Source organism: Amblyomma americanum, chromosome 1 (assembly GCF_052857255.1).
Source record: "Amblyomma americanum isolate KBUSLIRL-KWMA chromosome 1, ASM5285725v1, whole genome shotgun sequence".
NCBI classification, from domain to species: Eukaryota; Metazoa; Arthropoda; class Arachnida; order Ixodida; family Ixodidae; genus Amblyomma; species Amblyomma americanum.
Genome location: NC_135497.1, coordinates 155511737 through 155535118, shown reverse-complemented (window position 1 = coordinate 155535118; position 23382 = coordinate 155511737). Strand labels below are relative to the sequence as shown.

Genomic DNA, 23382 nt, shown 5'->3' with positions numbered 1-23382 from the left:
GCAGCGTGTCACTCCCCTCCTCTCTGTTGCATAATAATGCCATGGTGGAAAAACAAACAGCCAAAAAAAAAGTAAACAACCGAGCCAACGCCTGCATAATATAACGATTCTGTAACTAATTCCATGCCATTTTTGAATTCCTGTCCTTCACCACTGGCTGAATTGATGCAGCGCCCCGCATTCCTTCTGCGTTATTCGCTGAAGCCTAGGGAGTGGCATCTCTTCAACCTATGGCGAAAGGCGGGAAATTAAAAAATGAAATCGATCTGGAATGTAACTGTTATATTATGCCGACCCAGGTGATGTATTCGTGGGCAGAGCATAAATTAATCATCATTGTCACAAGATGCTTTCAATGACGGTTTGGTTATTAGGCTTTAATGTCCCAAAGAGTTTCAGGCTATGAAGGACGCCGTAGTGAAGGGCTGCGGAAATTTTAACCACCTGGGGTTATTTAAGGTGCACTGACATCGCAAAGATCACAGGAATGTAATAAAGTAACCTTCCCTCCCCGTTTCTGTCGTTTTTTGTATGTGAAAACGTCCATGCATCAAAACTAAGTTCCCCAACATCAAAAGCAAACATTCACAATACGAAGCAATATTTAATACCCAACCAAAAAAAAACACTTCAATTACACCTTACCCTCCTGTCTGTGGCTGTCATTCGTACAATCTAAGCAAGTTAGACCAATTTGCACAAAAAGGTTTGCTCCAAAATAAGGAAGATAAACCCACGAAACAGAAATCTTAAAAGCAATCTTGCTGGAATGCAGCTAAGGGTTCGCTGCGTTAGCAGTCTCCATCAGAAATAGCTAATCAAGGCAAACAGAACCTGAAAAATTTCAAGCTGAACTTTCAACTAGAAAAAAGCACCAAATTATTCAATGCAATTATTTTTTTATATTTAACACACAAATCATTCTGAAACTGCTCATCTGTTTTGACACATTAAGCACAATTTGTATACCTTTACAAGTATGCGTTGTCACTTATAAGGCCTTCAGGTGCTATTTCACGTCTAGCATTTCAAGTTAGCAAAGACAACAGCTATGAATTTCCCTTTTTACCCCAATACCCCACCTATCAAAAACTCCGCAGGAAAACATATATATGTGCAGCAAAAAATACTTCTGTAACTAAAGTTTATCTATTGCTCTGCTATTTTCCTCAAAAAATAAAGCAGAAGAAGGATTTAAAAAAAGGAACAGAGCCAAAAGCACTTAAAATACATAATACTGCTATGTTAACACAAAGTGGTGTCTTTTGTGGGTAAGTACTGTCTTTTTTGCAGAGCACACAGAGCTGCACACCAGGGGTGAGTAGGGTGTTTCCAAAGAATGCTAAGTTCACCCATAAGGACGGTAGTCGTAGTGAGCCTCACTTGAAATCGTGATTCGGTGCTCCATGTAGGCCTGATGCACAACTCATTTTTATCACAGCGCTTTGGATAGTACAATGTGTAGAGTGTCCACATAGAGTGCAGGATGTAGGCTAGAAATACGCCACTCAAGCCAACAGTCCATGAAAACTTCATGCTTGCAGATGCTTGCTTCACGATCTTTGAAGTGAAACAGCTGAAAAGAAAAGAAAATCAGTCTGAATGTGTAAATCAGAACTTGTGTCACATCAAAATATGAAGAAAACACATGGAATGCTTTCAAAAACTGGTTACTCCTATATAATGTTTGCACTTAGCATTCTCAATGGTACTACCCCAGCAATCTCTATGTCGCCTTATGTTAAAAAATTTTCGGTTTATGGGGGTTTAACGTCCCAAAGCGACTCAGGCTCTGAGAGACGTCGTAGTGAAGGGCGCCGGAAATTTCGACCACCTGGGGTTCTTTCACGTGCACTGACATCGTACAGCACAAGGGCTGTGCTTTCGGAAAAAAATTTTCGGCAGTGCTGTTCAAAAACCACAGTGGTGAACTGATTCAGCTGAATGGACCAACACTGAAATCTATCCTAAGACAAAATGAAATCCAACGAAGCTGTACATGGCAAGTCACACAATGTTTCATTTTTAACTACTCCACCCAAAAAGATAGCATGTTTGATGGTGCAGTGCAGTGTGTACTGCGACGCTCAGTATCATTCCAAGCATAGTGAAAATATGGCATGTGCACGTATGTACTGCACATTCCGGCTAGCACATCATAACTATTTTTGCAGATTTGCTAAATCAGTCAATACTTAACGGCCGGCGGTTATTTGATTTTTCCATGGTTTGGCAAATTAGTTTTTATTTTTATTTTAACAATTTCGGAAAACTGATTTACCTTGCAATTTTGTGGTTGAGAACGGCAGCGAACTAGTTGCGAATGGCAACGAACCAGGGAATAAAAGCAAATGTGTCTGATATGAAGGCAATAGAAAATGCGATAAAAACTGAAAGGCACCTTACGGGACTGCGTAACTGCTACTAATCACCACGTCATTACACCAACAGGCCGGTATAACATTTCAAAATAGGCCGCGTCCGTGCGCTGTAAGGGAGAACACTCAAGGGCGACGGCTACACAAACTTAGCCGTAGTATAAAAGCGTTATTTTTACCACGCAAGCTACGCTTTGGAAAGAAAAATAGAAGGCAATTCGGCGCTGCCGCTAGGTATACACGCAGCACATTGCTGCTTTCAGTTACGTTTTGCAGCCAAAGACCCTTGCGATGCGCTTGAGAAGCTGTTTTGGATATCATGCTCAATCGAATGTGCTGCAGAAGGTACACCACATACCAGTAAGTCGTCTCTGGTTGCTATTCCATTTAATTAAAGCACTGAACAGAACACCTATGGAGTGCTATTAGTGGTTCGCGGCTTTGTAGTACACGTTCGGAACTGCAGCCAACCTAGCTACGGCGGAAGAATATTATGTATTGCCGGCGACGCCATTTTTCCGATTCGGCCGCTGCTCGAACAAACTGGACAAAGAAATTAAATTTATTTTTGTGCCCTAAGATGTAGCAAAATATTATTTAATATCAACAAAATACTTGCTTTTGACAACTTTTATTTAGCACACAGTGTCAAAAATTCAAACATGTTTCCAGAGAACTCGTGTCATCAATGGCTATGAGTGCTACAGACATCGAGAGCACACCTAATCGCTAAGTTGGCGTTTTTGGGCTTTTGTGTGGCTCGTGGCGCTTGCGTGAAGATTTTCGAACTTTCTTTTGCAGGCATCTTTGCTTAAATATTAGCCAAAATGGCGTTCAAAGGAGGCCCAGGACAGAAAGTCCAGAAGGTTATGGTGCAGCCTATTGTATCCTTTTCCTGTTTGAAGACAAAGCGCATGTTTTAGAGTTTACCGTCTTTGCCCACTCTCATTGTTTCTTGAGCGGAAACCCGGCGAAATCTTCATGATGCGCAACGCAACAACCATTATTTACTGAGCGCAAACCCACTCACATGTTTGAACCTGTTAGCTCATTTTGTTTAACGCGTTTTGAACAAAGCCTCTCTGTTTAAACTGCATGTTTCCGAGTGTGCGCGTATCTCGCGCAGCGAGTGGTTCTTTTTTCCTTGACAGTTTTGTTTCAGAACCTGATCTTCAGATATCTGCAAAACGTGAGTATCGGGTTGAGACCGTTTACTTGAGATCGCATTTAATGTGTATAACACCAGTACGACGGCACATGCTGTGGCCGACAGCGGGCATTCATTGCCCTGAGTTATAGTTTTAGTGTCTGTGGTGGCTTGTTTCCAGAAATTAGCCCGATGAAAGTTCATATTTTCTACGGTCATATGCTGCACTCAGATTTAGCGGGATTTTTTGGTTTGACGGTGTCAACATGGAAGTGACAGATAATGCGAATTGCTCTGCAGGGCACACAATTTTACAGAAGTTAACGGTTACCTGTTACAGGCCGCTTGAGAAAGCTGCTAGCAGTGTCACATGGGATTTCATGCGCAGTGGCAGTATGGTTTCTCAAAACGCAGGAACTAAGGCAAGTGTGCCATGTGCAGCTGCCTTAGATGTTCACTATTCCCAGTATGAGATGTACTGTGAAAAGCTTTATGAAAGGGAACATAAGGTAGATGCAGTGTGGTAGCACGACTTCCATAGAAGTACCAGGAAGTGAACAGAGTGATCCGAGACACCTTCCAATGTGGTCGTCTGTTTCTTTGTGTAGCTACGGTGTCTATCTCAGATCGCACTGTTTGCTTCATGATGCTATAGAACCAACTAGCCCACCAAAACGTCTTAATGCAATTCCGTAGAAGCCCATACATTTAAAACATGGTGCCTTGTAATTATAGAGCTGGCGCCACATTTGAAGTGGAGAGACAACTGAACATTAAAGAGGCCATGACATGGTCGTTCTTCGTATTGCAGTTTTGTGCTTCAGTAACTAATACAAGAGCTTATGATTCAATTTCCGCAATTTGGCTGCCCTGGATGTGATCGAAATTGAGAACGGGAAACTCCTCCCACCGGCAGCGACCGCCATATATTGAATGCTCTCGTGACGTCACCAGGGCATACACGGAGCACCGTCGTCTGCTCTTGTTGCTGCATTGTGTGCAGCGAGGTCTCTTGTCCCCTGTACTTCCACAGGCGATCGAAGTAGCAGTCGTCCCCCATATATGAGTGACTGGTGCCGCAAAAGCGTTAATAATAGTAACGCAGTTATTCTTCGGTATATGTATAGGGTTCGGTTACACCAGGCTGATGGGAGGGCGATCGGCGGTCGGTTGGCTGGTCGGTATGCAAATGCTATCACTGACGCACTGGTCAGTCAGGCTAGACCGACGACGACGTCAGCACGACCAACGACCCCGTATCGCAGTAGTGTAAAGAGTGAACTTAGTGGGAGCTGGCTTAGTGTGGTGGAGGACTAGTTGGTATGACATTCTATAAACTTCAGAATTTTAAAACTTATTGTACCTGATGCTAGCCACGGCGACATACGCGATGTGCATGCACCAGCGAAGATGTGCTTTCATTCGGTGCCTGCGCATAAAACCTATCGGCGATGAGTGCTGATGATGAGTGCTGACTACCAACACCATTTTTGGAGTCAGTTCTCGTCTTTTTCCTTCCCTCGCGTTGCACTGATTTTCAAGGTGTTAACCTACGAACAGGCCCGGCTATTTGTCTTAATGCCTAAGAGGTACGGTTCTAAGAAATAAGGCTCGCTGTTTTCCAGCATATGAGAGCAATGGGCTTAGACAGAATTTTGTTTAGTTTTGCTCAACAAATAGAAGTAACAGTGCACATTTTTTTTAAACGTCAATATTTATTATTTGAAAGCCACAACGCACAACTCAGACTCATGAGTGGTGACGCTACAATAGGTTGCTGATCTAGCCCATGAGACAAGTTTTAAAATCTACACTTGCATAGTGTGATAAGCGAGTTGCCTGCTGTGGATAAATCGCATGAATGCTGTAAATAGTGCTGCGCTTTCCTGGTGCAGTTAGGCTTGCTTTTTAGAACAATTGTGGACAGACACTTTCATTAATTGGACCAAAGCTACACAGACCAAATGGAACATATAATCAAGCACCCATACAAGTGGGGAGCAAAAGAAGGTACAGGAGAATGAGCAAATGCGAATAGTGAGCTTGTTGTCATAGGAAATGTTCAAGCAAACACTTGTTCCAAGAGATTACCTCGGAACATTTCAGTGAAACACCTTATCTCATTCAAGACAGCTCTGCCTAATGCACAAATAGAAATAGCATCTGAGCACTGAGATTCAGCAAAGGGAGCAGAACATGGCACTTGACATACAACACTCTCTTCTCTGATCTGTGATAATAAGGCAAAATAATGTGCAGTATCATGACAACACAACATCTACAAAACTCGCTGTGAACAAAAACTTCTTCAGTCGCAGTTTCCAGCGCTCTGTCACCAGTAATGAGTGTAAACATAAAATTTATAGAGATCCAAAGCGATTCCCCACATTTAGAGAGATATAAAGCATATGTATACTTTAAATCACCAAATTGTGCACGCAAGACATCTGGATCATATTTTGGGCATTGGAGCACTGCCAAGTGTACTACCTCGATGGAAAGAAATTCGAACAACCCGGCACCAACATGACCCGCTGTTGGAATTTTTTTTCATTGCGCTTTTACCTGGGTGGTACGAAAAAGACGTTAGAGTCATCCTAGAATGTATCATGGACGAGTCTAGGGCCTTTTTGCTGTCACCGAAGTAAAAGCGCAGTGAAAAGAAATTGAAACAGCGGAGCGTGTTGGCGTCGGGTTGTTCGCGTTTCTCCCAATCGAGGCAGTACATTGATCGTGGTGTTGTCACTGTGAACACAAATAATTTTCTTTTATTATTTCACTCAGTACAGTGAACACAGTGTGTAATCATGCAGTCCTCATGCAGTAATCGTGAAAAAAATAATAGAATTCAGAATGAAACATGCTCTTTCCTACAAACTGCCAAGCTATCAACAAAGTTCCATCTGACACCTCCTACACAGGCGTTATAGACCTTTCTGGCTGTCATAGGCACTCAGTGACAATGGCATACCACAGTACCAAAGCGAATGTAACACCCTACCATCTTACTGTGATACGAATGAAGCAGTTCTCACTTTGACGCTTTCGTAGGAAGCACCAGTTATTTGTGTGCTGTGCACTCTTCATCTCGAACCATATCAAGTCTTTCTGAAGGCAGCAGCATCAAACTGTAAGACTGGAACTATGGCTGGTATGGCAAAAAAACAAGTGTGAACACGTAGCCGACGAGAATGTGGCCCCGAAGACAGAATGACCAAACACTTTAAATTAACGCTGATAAAAGGCGAGCAGCTGCACGCCACGAAGTCACGCGGTGACCAGACCTGCACATGCCGGTCGAGGCTGGCAGCTAGCAGCAAGCAAGCAGAAAAAAGTAATGGTGGACGGCATATGAGCCGCTGCCTGCTGCTGTGAGAGGATGCGAACATAAATTTTTCTTTATTAAAAAAGCATTGTACTTCCCGACAAAAATGTACGTAGCTAAATTTTTTAAACCAGTAACTAGAATGGTATTTTCAATGGTTATGAACCACAGATGTGTAACCAGTTATTTTTTTTTTCGTATTCGTGTTTGTCCACTCATCTCATTTTGGTGCCCACTTCCTCCAGATCACGTCGCTGGCACCTTGTTCTAGACCGCATTCAAGCCCCACCTTCGCGACCCATGTGAATTGACCTTGGGGCACATGACAGTGCATGTCTCTCTGTGCAGCCAGCGCAATCTAGGTGTGCGTAGTTCGTGGGTACCGCTGTTCCAAGAGCGGAGGCACGCCTGCTTTGTGTTCATGCATCCTTTGTAGCAGCCGAAATTGCTCAGCCGCTGCATGAGAACATACGTAGTTCATCATAGCCATAAACATGACATATCGCTCTATTTCATCAAGATTCGAACTACTTGTTGTCCCTGATGCACAACTGCATTCCATATGAAGGCTTTATAGTAGAGTGTGAAATGCGGAGAGCTACCATGATATTTATAAATTAGACAACCAGAAGGTAAAAATTGCAACAGTTAACAATTCAAGAGCTTGGATCAGCTGATCGTTTTTACCATTTCTCAATAAGTGCTGAAAACTTCACCCATCGTACATGTGTACCAAGGGCTTTCTAACTTGGGAGCCCGTGCAGTGTGCTCATGTTTACAATTAACCCTTTCTAGGGCAGCAGGACATTTTTGTCCAACTTGCCTCAAGGGCTGCCAAACTGAAAACGGTGCATCTACATGCCATATTTTTGCTTGCCGAGTACTACCATACTGCGTTCTTATATTTTGGTACTAGGCCTCCTTATGTTCTGTGTTTTTACTAGGGCGGGTGTACAGTTTAACGAGACCCATCTTGGTGGGGAAAAAAATTTTTGAAAAATTTGTCAACTTGTGAGTCTTTTCTTTTTGTCAAATGCCTCATAATACCGTTTGAAGCAATCCTCAATTTTGTTCTCATAAGTTCAAAAGACTGAGATACAGATACGTAGCACGTTTGAGGTCTTGTTACGAAGTCATTGGTATAACTGTGTGTCCCTTTTACAAAATTAGTGGTGGAAACGGCTTGAAAGTGATGTCATGCAATTCCTAGAGACATTCTGAGTGAGATTTTACCATTTCTATGCATGTTAGACATGCACACAGCTTGCGCCTTAGAAAGGGTTAACGGGACACTAGACAACTCCATCCTTCTTGTTGGTAAAAATCGGTGGTTTGACCTTTTGTGAATCCATGGTTGTAGGTTCGGGAGGAAAAGACAAATTTATTGGTGCAAAAATTGCAGTTGGAAATTGAACATTTTCTTCCCTTGAATTCAATTAAAAATCATGTTGAAAGTGACTAATCATTGACCGAAAGTCAGTGGTGTGGTCTGGCCTTGGAGATCTGTAAACCAAAATGGCATTGACATCATTGGTTCCTTTCAAAAAAGACATTTGATAGCAATACCTGTATTGGTTTTCTGGTCTTTTCTGGATTATGAAAATTCTGGTTTAAGGAACCTCTTTGTTATTAGAAACAAAGTAAACAATTGATTTAGGCCAATTCCAGTTTGTCCTCACTGTCTCTTTAAAGGGAAGCTGAAACAGTTTTGAAATCACATAAAACGCTGTGGTTGGGAAGAAAGGACCTTGAAAATCATGTGTGTAAATTTTTTCCCGATTCTATCCGCTACCAGAGCTGCAATCGCTTCTTAAAAACCCTCCGCCAGCACGCCCTCATCGCTTCCGGAAGCGCCGGGTGGGGGGGGGACGGCAGAGAGGGAGAACTGGCGGAAGTGACGCCATTCACGGAGAGTCGGCCGGCCGTCCGGCTGCGCTTACTTCGCTGCGGCCCGCGCTTTACGGAGCCACACATCAATGTAATCTTCTGCCAGTACCGTTTACTTTCTCTCGTTCAGGCGTTCCGTGTTATGCTTCAAGCCTGTATATTAACCAGTTTTGGCATGGTACTTCTTTCGAACAGCGCTCAGCACACAGTGTGGTAGAATCCGTTGGTTTTTCTCCCCAAGCCTCTCCCACGTTAACCAGACAATCTGGAGGTACGCAGCATGTCGAAGCTGCCTGCACAAAATATGTGCATCAATATTTCTCTTTTCGTTATATTACTTTCTTACCTGTTTTTAAACGCTTTGCCTTTTCCAGCTGGTTGACACCCATGCTGAGCTAAGGCCACTTCCAGCACTGTCTTTGAGGCACACAGTCTTAAACTCTTTTAAGCTCGTTACGCACTGTGTGCCTTTTGGCTTTTTCCTTATTGCTTGCACCTCGTGGCAGCACAAGCAATTCTCTTAATCTTTCATCAGCGCGGAGTACATGCAGCTGCACCTAACTGAACAAAAAACCGATTATATAAGCCTAGTATACTTGAGCAAAGCAAACATTTGCATTCATGAGCGCTTGGTCATGGCTGACGATCAACAATGGCGCCAGAATTCATGCAAATTTGTCCTTGAGTCAGAACGGCAAAGTTGTCGAGCCGCAGTACGCATATATCTGCCACAAGCAATTCGGCCGGTTATCTCAACACGCCACAGCAGCAACAATATCTCGCAGCACACTAGTTTTAATGAGCAGCACTGCGAGCTCCGAAACGCAGCCATAATTGTTGTTCAAAAGCGTGTTCAGCATGCAAAAAAGAAACAACGTACGGGGGCAAGTACAGAAGAGGCATGGTTGAACAGTAGCAGCCCGAACATGCGACAGAAGGAAAGCGCTCACGGGAGCTTCCTCCCGGTCGCCTCGTCTCTTCGCGCTGCAGTACAGCAGTGAACCCACTCCAACTCATCCAGTTTGGCATTCTTTTGTAGTTCTAAAAGGCGTTCGGGAGTAATTAGGCAAGTAACTATAAATAAATGAACAAATGCTTTACCTCGCGTGACTCGTGCAAGCTTGCCGGTGATCTGAATTAGATCATGTTAAGAGGCGTTACAAGAAGTTGGTGGCCAGGTTTTAAGCAGCAGCGGTACACAAAAACGTTTCGACGCAATTACTTTTTTTTATTGCCATTTGCACCTACGCAAAAGATATGCACGCACATGCAACTACGCAAAACATACGTATCAGTCTAGATTTGGTTTTCGTGTTAACATGGTAGGACGTGAAAGGCCCATACTGGGTTAACGAAATTTCCGGCTTGCAGGCGCCGCCATGCGGTCGCTTCTCTAGTGTTAGCTTCTTATCAGGCGGTGGCACCAGTTTTCTGTTTAGTCTGTATAGTTCTCAACGATTTCGGAATAGGTTTGCGCGCGCTCGTTCAGGTTCGGACAGTTCGGCAGTTCCACAGTTACCCGGAAGCAGAGAATATGGGAATGCGCCGACTACCCTGGAGTCGACGAAGATATTGACAGCAGAGAAAGCTGGGAAGCCCTGCTGCGCAGCGAAGAACCCGCTCTGCAGGAACAAGCCAATCCGCCTGGCGGCTGATGCCGCGAAGAGAGAAAATCTTTGTTAACCTTTAGTCACGAAGGCTCGGGCCCCCGCCCTCCAGGCCTGCGTGCCGGGGGCGGTGAGTAGTAAGGGGTCTTCATTTCCGGTGGAAATAAAAGCTGTCATCCACCCATCCATCCAGTCGAGATTTCCAACGCGTGAAAATGTCGCGACTTGACTTTCGCTGCGGGCGCACTACGCGGCGTCGTTGGTTCCGCCGTTTTCTGAAGCTGCTAATGGCTCGAACATGTATGGCGAAAGTCCAAACTGTTCAACACTGCTTGAATTATCCATAATTTCCAAAATGTACTCCTTAAAAGCCAGCTGAAGCAACGCGCTACACAGCAACGCCGTCGGTGCCGGCCGGAGATCCCCGTGGATGACGCCATGATGGTCCCGGCCAATCGCGGTCAAGAGCGGCGTTCGCTTGGCGCCCTGAGGCGGTGTGGCGCGTTTTCCTCTAAAAAACAACTTTTTGTGTTTATTTCCGCTCTTTTTGAATGAGATATTGTTTTCAGCGAACTAAAAGCTATAAAATGACGTAGAGAACTCATTTTTTTCGAAAAGTGCTTCAGCTTCCCTTTAAGTAGTGTAAAACATATACCCCTGTTGTGGAATTCTGGTGCTGTTCCCTGCTTTTAGTGGAATAAGGCAGGTCAAGCAGAGGTAGTAAACATTTTAGTTCATTTCTCCTATATTATCTTGCCAAGCTACTAGTAGTTTCCTTGTATTTACGGTATGTAATGGCACACGGGCGCTCACTTGATGTGTATGCAGTTTTGCAGAGGGAGCTGTATGTGGAGCCTGCCTGCCATTGTTGCCAACATATGTAACATCTTAAAGGGACACTGAGGAGAAATTGAAATTGGCTTGTATCGATACAATACCAGCTCCTGATCACAAAAACGCCGCTCTTACTGAAAACAAAGCTCTTGTAAGGTAGAAAATAGTAAGAACCAAAATACAGGTATCGCCGCCACAGGCCAAACTCGCAAGTACAAGCGTGGTGACGTCGTAGGACAAGAGACGCCACCTTGGAGGAATTTTCCTTCTTACATCGGGTGCGAATCTCTGAGGCTGACAAAGGAAGATTGCGCGGTTCAATATTAAAGTAAGTTTTGTTTTAAAACAGATAGTGCACTTTTATCACAAAGAAGGCAGACGAAAGGCAACCTGAATGTTGGAAGCAAAGAAAACCAATGCTTGGCGGCGCCACAGGCGGCCAGGAGAGATTCGATTTGTTAAGGCGCTTCGCGTCTATGAGCTTTGCGTGCCCCGTGGTTTTGTTTTTGACGCGCCTCGATTTACAAGCGCCGAACCGCAGAGGAACTCCAAGTGCCGCTTCAAGTGCTAGTTAACCTTTGAAGGAGCCTGTTAAGGCTTGTCAGATGATCGCCACGGTCGATGAAAAACTATGATGGCACGATGGTCGGTAATCGTACAAGGCAGCACTTGTGTCTTCGCACGCTCGCCCGGCGAAGCATTCCCGGCTGTGCCAGTCAACTTCGAACTACTTAACGGAAATCGTTTATTAGGGACGGGAGAAAAGGTACAAGGCAGTTCAGAAAAATTGCTGATGGCCTAGCTCTGTTAGGCCAGGATATACGTAGCGAAAGCGCGGAGATTTCTGCATCGGAAGTGTGCATTCACTAGATGCGCCTTTATTGATGATTGCTACTTGAGCCGTCGTGGCGGTGTGGTAGCGTCTCCGCCTCAAACGCCGGAGGCCCTGGTTCGAATCCGAACCTCGGCACAGAATTTTCTTTTATTCAGTGAGTGGGCGGGGGGCTTCAGTGGCTCCCATAGGTGCCGCCACCGAATACGTTGGTTAGCGGTTAAGCGCAGCCTCTGTTAAGGCGCGTTTATGCTCTGGCGTAACGCGCGCGCGCGCTGCACGGTGACGTCACGTAAGCCAAAGCGGGACCCTCTATACTCCAACTGCGCTTGACCGCTGACGCGTTTGGCGGCTTCGGCGCACTCTGACCGCACTGGCGGGGAGATTGGAGCATGTCTCTATTTCGCGCCGAGTGCGCCAACCGCCGCCGGCCCGGCCAGACTGATCCGGCTCCGCGGCGAGGTGCGCGTTGTGACAATTCAATAACTTCGGCAGTTGGGCAGAGTTGTTCTTTTCGAGCTCTCGGCTAATTTGATCCATTCACGGTACACATCTGAAGGTACATGCAAGTGGGCGAAAGAGCCCGATCCAGTGGACCCGTTGGATCTAGCGGAAGCCGTTGAAGCGTCGTGCGTCGGCTTTAGTTTCAAGGCGCCTAATTTAAACGCGACCGCCCTTGAGCACCTATCCGTTTTTTGTGGCAATAAAATAAATAAATAACAACCCTTGCAACCGTGGGAGACCTCGACGCCGCCTGCTGCCCCGTGCCTGGCGCCTCGCGACTCCCCGCACTGGGGTTATGATATTTAGTTTGCAACGGCTGCTTACTGAGGAAGGGGGAAAACGACCCGCCGGCGCCTAACCTAACCGTCCTCCCTCAAAAGCATCGCACGCTCTGTGGGGCTGAGGTCGCTGAAATGCAGGCCGGAGATTTTGCGAGAAGTACGTCGTCGGGTTCGGGAACGGGAGCGACCCCCGATAGATTACTTCAACGTGCGGCGGCGGTAGCTTTCATTCCGGCAGCTGCTAGACGGCACCGCTAGCCGCCAGAAATCACGGAGTCTCCGTTTACGTCACGTTTCACGTCACTCCATCCTGTGACGTCATAAGATTTCTCGAGTTTGAATCGGAGCGGCGGGAAGAACTTTTTCAACTTCGAATCCAATTTTTTTTGTAATAAATGCATCTTTCGCTACCGGACACGCGGCAACAAAGTCATGAAATGCCGAAATATCAGATTTTGCTAACAAAAAAAATTTGATAGGGTTCTCCTCAGTGTCCCTTTAAAGGAGTATACACACCATATTTTTTTTCTTCTTTCAAATGATGTGCTGGACATTAGTATACATGGATCACCCTGTGGTATTCCCCTACGACAACTGAATAATTTATAATGGAATTTCTTCTTGAGGCTGCTGCAGCTTCATCAACCAAGTGATGGCTGGGAAGTTTTGGGAGTGTTTAGTTCATGTGAGGCATGAAAAAAAAAGCTATAATTGCTGATACATGTTTTTAATTCACGACTCTTAAGTAGCCTGTTTAAAGAGTTGAAATGGCAACAAACAATATATCAGCAGTTGTATTGCGATTTTTTCTGTGCCTCACATGACCTAAACACTTCTTATGTGTCACAACCATTGTTCGCTCAATGAAACCGAAACAGCATGAAAGAAGAAATTGAATTCTATATCATTTAGCAGTCGTAAGTGAATACCACATGGTGATGCATCTTTTATAATGCCTTATGCATCGTTATATAGAAGAAAACATGCAACTAAGATGAGATGTCTGTAGTCTTTAAAAAAAAACTCCCGCATCCACCTGCTGTCTGGTAGGTGCTTTCGAGATTGTACCCCATATGGTCATGGAATTCATGTAGGCCTTGCAGTGGATACTCTCAGCGGGGCATGGTACAGGTGTTATCACGTTTTTGTGGCAAAGAAGGATGAAAAGTTAACCTTTTTTTCCATGTCATTCTAACAGTTTTGCTGTTTTGCTTACAGAGAGCACGGATCCAAGTTTGGCTGTATGAGAACGTTGCCTTGAGGATTGAAGGCCACATTATCGTGAGTGTGACACATTTGCAAACATCAGGGAGTCATTTGGCAGACATGTTGCAAAAAATAATTTATGTTGAAAGGAGGCACTTTATGCAACTGGATTCTGATGCATAAACTGCATTCTGTTATGCCATTTCCCATTGACTTAGGTGTGGTATATTAGGCATGCAACCTTTTCTGATTGTTGCTCAAAAATTCTTTCGCAGTAATTTAATACATCTGGGGTTTAAAAGTTGCAGACTGATGGGCAAGTTGGTATGACATAATAAGGCTAAAACTGCACCTGCTCAAGGACGAGCTAAGATGAGACAAGACACAGTGCTGATTTGCAGCTGAAGACAAAACGTTGTTTATTCACAGATTCTAGGATGACTCGAGTTAATGTTTTTTTAGAACAATTTTTTAGTGTTAGCACTCCTTCCACCACTATCTCAAAAAAAGAATGTGATAATCTCGAATCCTCCTAGAATCTCTGAATAAGCAACTTGTTTTGCCTTGTTTTACCCGTGTTATTATCCAGGTTTTTACTTAGTGGTGCTGTCATGAGGTTCTTCATTTGTAAGTCAGCACAGTCTTCTCTTATCTTTTCTCATCCTTGTGCAGATGCACTGGTTTTGCCTTATTGTGGTATTGAGGTTATAAACGAATTGTGTTATAAAAAAACGCAGTGGATGGATTGGGCTCTTATGATTGTGTCTGCAAAATATTAGCCATGTATAGCCTGAAAAGGATCAAAATTCAAATCAAAGTGTCTTCATGCTCTCTTGGCAAAGCCACTCGCCTTAGCATACCTGCCAATTCACCCAAATTGCCCGGGAGCACCCCGAGTTTCAGCTGAACCTACCGATTGTACAAACACGACCTTGTTTATTTGAAAATTATCGATGGCTTTTTATGTTTGTAGTTGCCTTATTCACTCTTGTAATATGTGCACTTTTTTCTTTAAATTAATGCCTCAAAATGGGGGTAGCCGTCAAGGTGGCTCGGGGTTATGGTACCTGGCTACTGGCCCGAAAGATGTGGGTTCGATTCCGGCCGTGGCAGTCGCATTTCGATGGAGCCGAAAAGTTAGAGGTCAGTGTACTGTGCAATGTCAGTGCACATTAAAGAACCCCAGTCAGTCGAATTTTCCTGAGCCCTCTACTCCGGTGTCCCTCATAGCCCGAGTCACTTGGGGACGTTAAACCCCATTAAACCAAACCAAAAAGGAGGTGCACAAGTAACGCGGAGATTTTGCTAACACGTCCTAAAGAAACTCTACAAACAGCGTAACATGCAATACCGTATTTACGCACGTAATTTGCCCACTTCTCTAAATTAAGGGTTCAAAAAAGGGGCGCACAAATTACGTGAAAATATTCTGAACATGTCCCAAAAAACTACAAAGGTCACAACACGCAATATACAGGGTGTCCCAGCTAACTTTAGCCAGGGTTTAGAAATATGCTGCGGCACTCGAACACAACGCGACCAAATGCAGGTTTCTGGCTATTGTATGAAGCAACTTGGACTGTTTTTTTATATTGGACTTAATTGCATATTTATTTATTTATTTTACCCTCGGGGCAAAGCATTACAGAGGGGAGTGTGTAATACATATCACTGAAAATACAAACAGCATAGAACAATAAATTACAAAAACATAGGTAAGTTAGAATAAGTGATCAACACAATATATCATTCAATAGAAGCGGTAACAGCAGACTGAAGCAATTCAGGGTCAGGAATTGTGGCAACTGAGGAAGGAAGGTGGTTCCAGTCATATGACGTGCGAGGAATAAAAGAATCCGAGAATGTTTTAGTTTTGCCTGTAGAAATGCCTACCTTATGTGATCTGTGTGGCGTGAAATATATGAAGGGGGAAGAAGTAACTCGTAGCGAATAGACTCATGATGAAACATTTTGTGAAAAAGGCACAGGCGTGCAATTTTGCGTCGTGATGCAAGTGAAGTTAGGCCCACGGTAGTCTTCATAGTGGTTATGCTTGATGTACGCCGAAAGTCAGAGAGAATAAACCGCGCTGATTTGTGTTTTACCATCTCCAGTAGGTAGATCAAACTCTTAACTCCAGGGTTCCATATTGATGAAGCGTATTATAGTTGTGAACGTACGAGTGTGGTATAGAGTAGAAGTTTGATGTTAGTTGGGACTTCATGAAAGTTACGTCTCAGATATCCGAGCATGCGATTAGCTTTTTTAGTGATGTGCTCAATGTGTGCATGGTAGCTAAGGTTAGACGTAATATGAATTCCGAGGTACTTATATCTTGTTACTGGGTCAAGTAACATCATTAAGAGTATATATGGGCAGTTCACTATTAACACAGGAAATGCGCATAACTTTGCACTTTTCAGCATTTAAAGTCATATTCCAAGTTTTGCACCATGTTGAGATAGCGTTAAGGTCAGACTGAATCATGTGCTTGTCACTATCATTTGTTAGTCAAGATTAATTAACCAACGCAAACAATGAAGATAGGCGAAAAAGTCCAATGAGAAAGTTGTAGAACGGTCCATGAAACGTCCCACTAAACAGTTTCTGACTTTTCGTCTATATTACGTCAGCTTTTTTTTTGCTTTGTGCTGATGCCCGCGAAATACAAAAATACCACGTGAGATGTCCGCTTGCGTGGCACGATGGTAATGCTCTCAAACGTTCCACCCAACCAACAAACAGCTCATTTAGCCAGGTGTGCTGCTGCTTAAAAGGTGGCAGGGCTGCGGCACAGCCGTTGGCTGCGAGAGTACGCGAGCGCAAGTGATAAGGACTGTGTCTGCTGGTCGCTATCATCAAGCGCCGCAAGGGAAGCATACTGCTGACGTAAATCACACAACCAGCTGCTGCATAGTTGCCCTGTAGCCTTTTAAGTGGCAGCACACCAGGATAAATGAATCTTTTTGCTCTTACATGGAACGTTTGAGAGCACTGCAATCATGGCGCTCAAGCGGGCACGTCACGTGGTATTTTTTGTATTTCGCGGGCATCTGCAGTGAACGGAAAAAAGCTGATACGTAATATGTGGAAAGTGAAAAATTGTTCAATCGGACATTTTGCGGACCGTTCTACAACTTTCTCATTGACCTTTTTTGCCTATCTTCGTTGTTTGCGAAGTTGGTTAATTAATCTCCACTAATTATGCAATTTAAGCACAATACAAAAAATAGTGTGACTTGCTCTATACAGTAGCCAGCAGCATGCATTTGGTCATGTCATCTTGGAGTGCCTCAACGCATTTTTAAATCCTGGCTAATGTTAGCTGGGACACCCTGTATACTGTATTGCCGCCTTTATGTAGACCCCCGTCTCACACCCCTCGCTGGGCAAGAAGTTGACTCCAAATATAAGGCGCATACCCCCTCCCATCCTGCCCCATGTTTTGCAGTTCCCTGCGGGATGGCATTACGGCACGTGCACAGCTCAAAGCAATAAACGCAACGATACATTTGTGAAGCCAGCAGTGGGAGGCAAATGAGATAACGGGCGATAAAATGGTGCCCTCTCTATGCATTGCCTGCATCCCAGCTGACTAGCGACAAACGGTAGCCTTGGGATTTGGGCACAGGCGCAACTGTTTGTCTGGCAAAGTGACCACCAGCATGAGCGAGCCGTGTAAATGGCGCACAATTCTTGCCCTTACCCTTCGCCCCTTTTGCAACCGCACACGGTGACGCGGCTGCGCCTATCTTCCCAAGCCTGCCTTGCTCGCACCCGCGTGCATGCTGGTGGGCTGGTGCAGCAGAGTGCAAAATATGCGAGTAAAAGTTTGTTTGTTTGTTTTTCCCCCAAAATCTGGGTAAAAATTTGGGGGTGCGCAAATTATGCACGCTTCTCCCTCCTTCTGTTACATCCTGAATTTTGACATTTATGCTTCAGCCACTTTACTAACATTCAAGGCACAGCTATGACTGGAAAGGCCGAAAGTGTTTTATTGGTTCGTCATTCTGGTCATAAGCAAATGGCAGAATTAGCATGGAATGTTGTGTCTTCCTATGAGTCATCTGTTTGTTACACCTATGATTTTTTATTGCAGAATTTGTTTTTGTACACATACACACAACACAAAAAGAGCTATTTAGATTCTTGTTCTGGTCCACTCATGTCTGCACAGGACATGTGCTATGCTATTTATCATTTGCCTGATTCATTTTTTCTATTTTAGCATGCTTGCAGGTCCACTGTCTCTGCAGAAAGTGAAGGTTCCACTAGTTGTGTGCTGCTATAGTTCCCTTCCCTCCGGTTCAAGTAGCAGGGTCTTACAATAGTGTTTCAAGCAAAGCATGATGCAGCCGCCGCGGTGGCTGAGTGGTTATGGCGCTCGGCTGCCAGCCCGAAAGTCGCGGTTTCGATCCCGGCCGTGGCGGTCGAATTTCGATGGAGGCGAAATACTAGAGGCCGGTGTACTGTGCGATGTCAGTGCACGTTAAAGAACCCCAGGTGGTCGAAATTTCCGGAGCCCTTCACTACGGCGTCTCTCATAGCCTGAGTTGCTTTGGGACGTTAAACCCTTATAAACCAAACCAAACTAAAGCATGATGCACTATAGTTCTTGAGATGCTGAGTTCTCTGGTGGCATATTGTGTCAGAGTATTATGTTATGTTAAATAAGGCAGTTTAAATGCACTTCCTTTCAGGGCTTTGATGAATACATGAACCTGGTGCTGGATGATGCAGAGGAAATCTACACCAAGACGAAACAACGGAAACAAGTTGGTAAGTACTCAAGGAATGTTGGTTCGAGGCGTAATAAAAAGATTAGAAGGAACACCTAAGGAAGATTACAACTGCGGGGACACTTTTCCAAAACTATGGCAAATGAAGGAGTGCTTCAGACCCTTTAGTTTTTGTTTCTGTCTTGTGCTACCAGCGGTCTCATTGAATTATGAGCACAAGGATCGCACTTATATGCACCAATCATGCCCATCTTCATGTTGTACCCCTTATCACCATGCACTGGCTACATATGACTTATAGTAGGCACTTTTTTGGTGCTGCTTACTCTACCTTCAAGGAGTCTCTTACAGGTAGCGAAGATACACCCGCCTCTTATTCTACTCTGCATCAATTTGTGCGCCATTTCTTTAGTGTCTGTTGTCGCTGTGCCGAGGTTAGCTTGGCTTGCTGCTATAGTAGGATACAATTTAAGAAAACAGCAGTTCTTAACACTGGCCCATGTCTGCGGCATCCTGTATTACTGCGCTAGGCAATTGCAACAGTAAACGTAATGAGCTTTTTAATTTATGACTTTCTTAAACAAGCCAGGTATCAAAATTGTAAAGCTTATCATTTTTATCATCTGATTAGCTTCTTGTTTAGGTAACAAGAGAAGTTTTAAGAATCAACTACTTTTTGTCATGGAGGAGTTCTGTGCGGCGGCTCTGAATGTGGGCAGAGCTTCACTGCAGACTTAAGTTGTATCCGACTATAGCACAATGGAGCTTGCACTGCACAGATTTTTGCCAGCGCTATGTTGGACTTCACTACTGCAATCAATCCCAGATGTATTGAACTTAATTGAAATAGTTTGTTATATTGGTCATTTGATATATAAATTAGGCCAGTTGCTTATTCCCTTTTTAATAAAATTTAATGCCATTCAAAGGAAATAACCTTGGTACATAGAATGTCATTTGCCCTCTTTTAGTGCTACTCTGTCATTCAGTTGTAAATCTTATTTAAACTTAATAATAGTAAATACCCCTGTGTAGTGGTTAATTAATGATGTTAGACACTAATGTTAGTCATTTTCGAATGGCATTGGGCATCTATGTGGTGGGTATAATTGTTTTTCAACATTTTTTAATGTTAGTTTGCCTGATGATAATTGCTGTACAATACAAAATGGCTGAATTTGCATGTTACCTGTTTTTTGGAAGTCATGCAGTGATGTGCATAAATTTTTTTCTTATCTTCTAGGGCGGATCCTTCTAAAGGGAGAAAATATCACACTTATTATGAGCACTCAGAGCATGTAAAATGTTGTCAAGTTTTTGTTGTACTTAGTACTGGACATTTTTTTTCTGCATTTTTTGTTCTGTCCCAACTGTCTGCTGTTCAGAATATCAAATTGTTGTCACCGCATGTAATCAGATTTCATTAAATCCATTGGAACTGTGTACAGCACATGGCTGTTGAGCTTGTTTTAATCCCAGTGACAAGCCTTATGAGACTGTTCATTGTTGACCAGACTTCATTGCTTCATTGAAAGCTCGTAGCTTTTTTTGTTGCTCCATGGATGCTGCATTTGAGTGTGCTTTGAATGTATTCATGTTGGACGGTTGTCATTCAGTATCCTTTTGAACTATAGTTTGGTCTAAGCTGGCTGCTTTGCAGTCTTGTGCTTAGCCCTGAAATGCTGAAGCATGCAACTTGCATATAGCTGTGCTTATATTTCAAAATGTCTTTCATTTGTGTGCTCAGGTTAAAGAATCAGGTCATTTCAGGATTGGTTTGAAGTCAGCCAATTGATGTATAGCTTGAGTGGCATCAGCTTGAGAACAGACAAAAACACGTGAGGAAACGTAGGACAGCGCTGACACTATCAACAGCGTTATTGACATTATTAAGCATGTTGCCGTCCTTGTCAGCAAAGCTCTTGATAGTGTTGACGTTCCACGTTTCCTCATGTTTTCGGTTTTCATCTATTCTCGAAGTGCTGCCACGTAAGTCGTTTCAGGAATGATCATCTAATTGAGATATGCTGTATAGCGTAGAGTAAAAAAATTGAACTTCTTCACAGCTAAGGTATGCATTTTGAGGCTTAATCCTTTGACGTTATGAAGTTTTACCCTCTTCGTGGCCATTATGGTCAGGAACTATAGAATGAGCTGTTCATGGGACCCCCATAGTGTGCAAGCAGAAGTAAGTATTAAAAGTTTGGTTTATGGTTTATGGGGGATTTAACGTCCCAAAGCGACTCGGGCTATGAGGGATGCCGTAGTGAAGGGCTCCGGAAATTTCGACCACCTGGGGTTCTTTTACGTGCACTGACATCGCACAGCACATGGGCCTCTAGAATTTCGCCTCCATCAAAATTCGACCGCCACGGCATGGATCGAACCCGCGTCTTTCGGGCCGGCAGCCGAGCGCCATAACCACTCAGCCACTGCGGCGGATAAAGTATTAAAAGTGACATTGTGACTGGAGGTGGGGTGCTGGGAAAGAAGGATGGTGTACAGATAGGCCAGAGGATGGGAGTGCCGAGAATCAGCCCTTTGCTTCTATGTGCTCAAAGTGGGCCTGCTTTGTGCAGGTATTCAAGTGTGTGCTCTTGTAGGAGGGAAATCGGAGTTGTGCATGTGACAAAAAATGACAGTAGTTCTTCCAGTAATGCATGCACCTTTCTTTCACAATAGTTCATGTAATAATCTTTTGTGAATATCAGTAATTGCAAAAGAGCACTACTGTTGTGCATAAATTCTTAATGAAACATTTGTTTTTTTGCATCCTCTGCATGTTATGGTACAGACGCCGACTGATTTTTCGGACCCGAAAAATCGTCCGAATAATCGCAGTCCGAAAAATCCGTGAAGTACAAAAAAAATAACTTTATTGAGATGAAATTGGCTTTAAAATGTCACTGACTTTACCTTGCGGAAAATTTCTCTTGTTGGCGACGATTTGTGCCAAAGTTGTGCTTTCATTGTACACGCTAGACAGCAAGCTCACGGCATTTAGTTGAATACTTCCCATGCTTTGATGGACCCAGCAGCACCGGCGGGCCCATGTTGTCCACAACACGAGTGTGCGCCACACCGCTCGTGAAACGCGCAAAGACTTTTCGTTCGAGGCGGTGGAACCACCGGGCGCAATCACAAAACGGCGAACGGATGTAACTTCGTGAAGACCGAGCGCCACTCGGTCGACGCAGTCAGAGAAACCCAAGTGACGAAACGGCGAATGCCAAACATGTGAGACCCGCCGCGGTGGCTCGGTGGTTAGCGCGCTCGGGTACTGATCCGGAGTACCCGGGTTCGAACCTGACTGCAGTGGCCGCGTTTCGATGGAGGCGAAACGAAAAGGCGCCCGTGTGCTGTGTGATGTCAGTGCACGTTAAAGATCCCCAGGTGGTCCGGAAATTATTCCGGAGCTCTCTACGGCACCTCTTCCTTTCTTCTCTCAGTCCCTCTTTTATCCCTTTCCTTAATGAGTGGTTCAGGTGTCCACCAAGTTGTGAGATAGCTAGAGCGCAATTTCCTTCCTCCAACAATCAATTTTCAACGTATGGGACAGGCGATAACTGCCCGCAACAACACCCTAATGCCGGTTACAAAAGTAAGTTGATGGTGATGACAATCCAACTGCCGCCTTGAAATGTCTGAAATGGCAGGGACCTCTGCTGACAAAAATGAGGTACCGAAAGTATGTCAAGGCTATCCATTATCCAACTGCAGTGTAAATCCACCTCAATCCAAGATGGCGCCTTTTGTGCCAGCGAGAAGCCGATAAGATGGCCTATTTTGGCCCGCAGGCAACTGAAATTAGTCCTAAAAATCTAACTTTCGGACCTTTGTACTCCGAAATATCCGTCGCGAATATGTATGTGCTTCTATGGAGTGACTGACAATGCTCATCGAGGTCCGAAATATCCTGCAAGTCCGAATTACCTGTCGGCTACTGTATTTGAACAATGTGGTTTACATTGCATAGAGGAACCTAAAGTATTCTCCTCCTTGGTCGAATTCCATGGTGCTTGCTGCATGTCTTGCAAAGAAACACTATTCTGCAACATTTAGTTTCACTATTCATCATCCTGTAGTCGTGTCATCCTTGTATTCTGTAAATTAAAGCTTGGTGTTTTTTGTTTGGTGTAACAGGTGGGCAGGGAGGAGTGGCACAGGGCAGATGCTGTGGCAGTTGCAATCAGTGGGACTTGGGTTGGGTTGCGGCCCAGGTTGCTCTTCACGAGCAGCCTCTCGTGATTAAATGGGCTGCCACTTGATCTAGTGGGCTGTTGAGCCGCCTGCCACAAAAGCGGCTTCAAACACAATGCCCAAATGCGGGGAATGGCCACTATAAGTGCTAGCGTGCTTAAAATGGAGGCAGAAAGCTGTCAGAAATTGCTGAATCAGACAAGGACGAGCCAAGAATTTTAAGTTGAATGGGTGCAAAATCATGGCAGGCGCTCCATGGTGCGAGGTTGAAACCACCTTTTTGGTCAGGTGGTATCCTGTTGACCTATGGTAAAACTCTGGTGATGTCAGTGGTGGGAATGCTGTGCCAATTGCGCCAACCTATGCCACTGCATTAAACCAGCTGTTTGCTGCTACAAATTGGTGGTATTTGATGAAATTGGGCCATAATACTATTCCAGCA

At 44.4% G+C, this 23382-nt stretch overlaps 2 protein-coding genes across 2 annotated transcripts in view; one reads left to right on the top strand and one right to left on the bottom strand.

Annotated features, from left to right (window-relative positions):
* LOC144113991 (lipid scramblase CLPTM1L) overlaps positions 1-2910 on the bottom strand; it is a 70477-nt gene extending 67567 nt beyond the window's left edge. The window contains exons 1-2 of the mRNA XM_077647413.1: positions 2737-2910; positions 1384-1576 (exon numbers count right to left, since the gene is read on the bottom strand). Of these exons, the coding sequence (XP_077503539.1) occupies positions 1384-1536 (153 nt within the window). The 5' untranslated portion in view covers positions 1537-1576; positions 2737-2910. The remainder of the gene's footprint in view (positions 1-1383; positions 1577-2736) is intronic.
* A 145-nt stretch (positions 2911-3055) lies between these two features.
* Positions 3056-20190, top strand: LOC144113992 (putative small nuclear ribonucleoprotein E). The gene is made up of 5 exons (XM_077647414.1): positions 3056-3262; positions 3541-3567; positions 14014-14076; positions 18702-18780; positions 19984-20190. The coding sequence occupies exons 1-5, from the start codon at positions 3206-3208 to the stop codon at positions 20040-20042; spliced, it is 285 nt and encodes a 94-aa protein (XP_077503540.1). The 5' UTR covers positions 3056-3205; the 3' UTR covers positions 20043-20190.
* The last annotated feature ends 3192 nt before the right edge of the window (positions 20191-23382 follow it).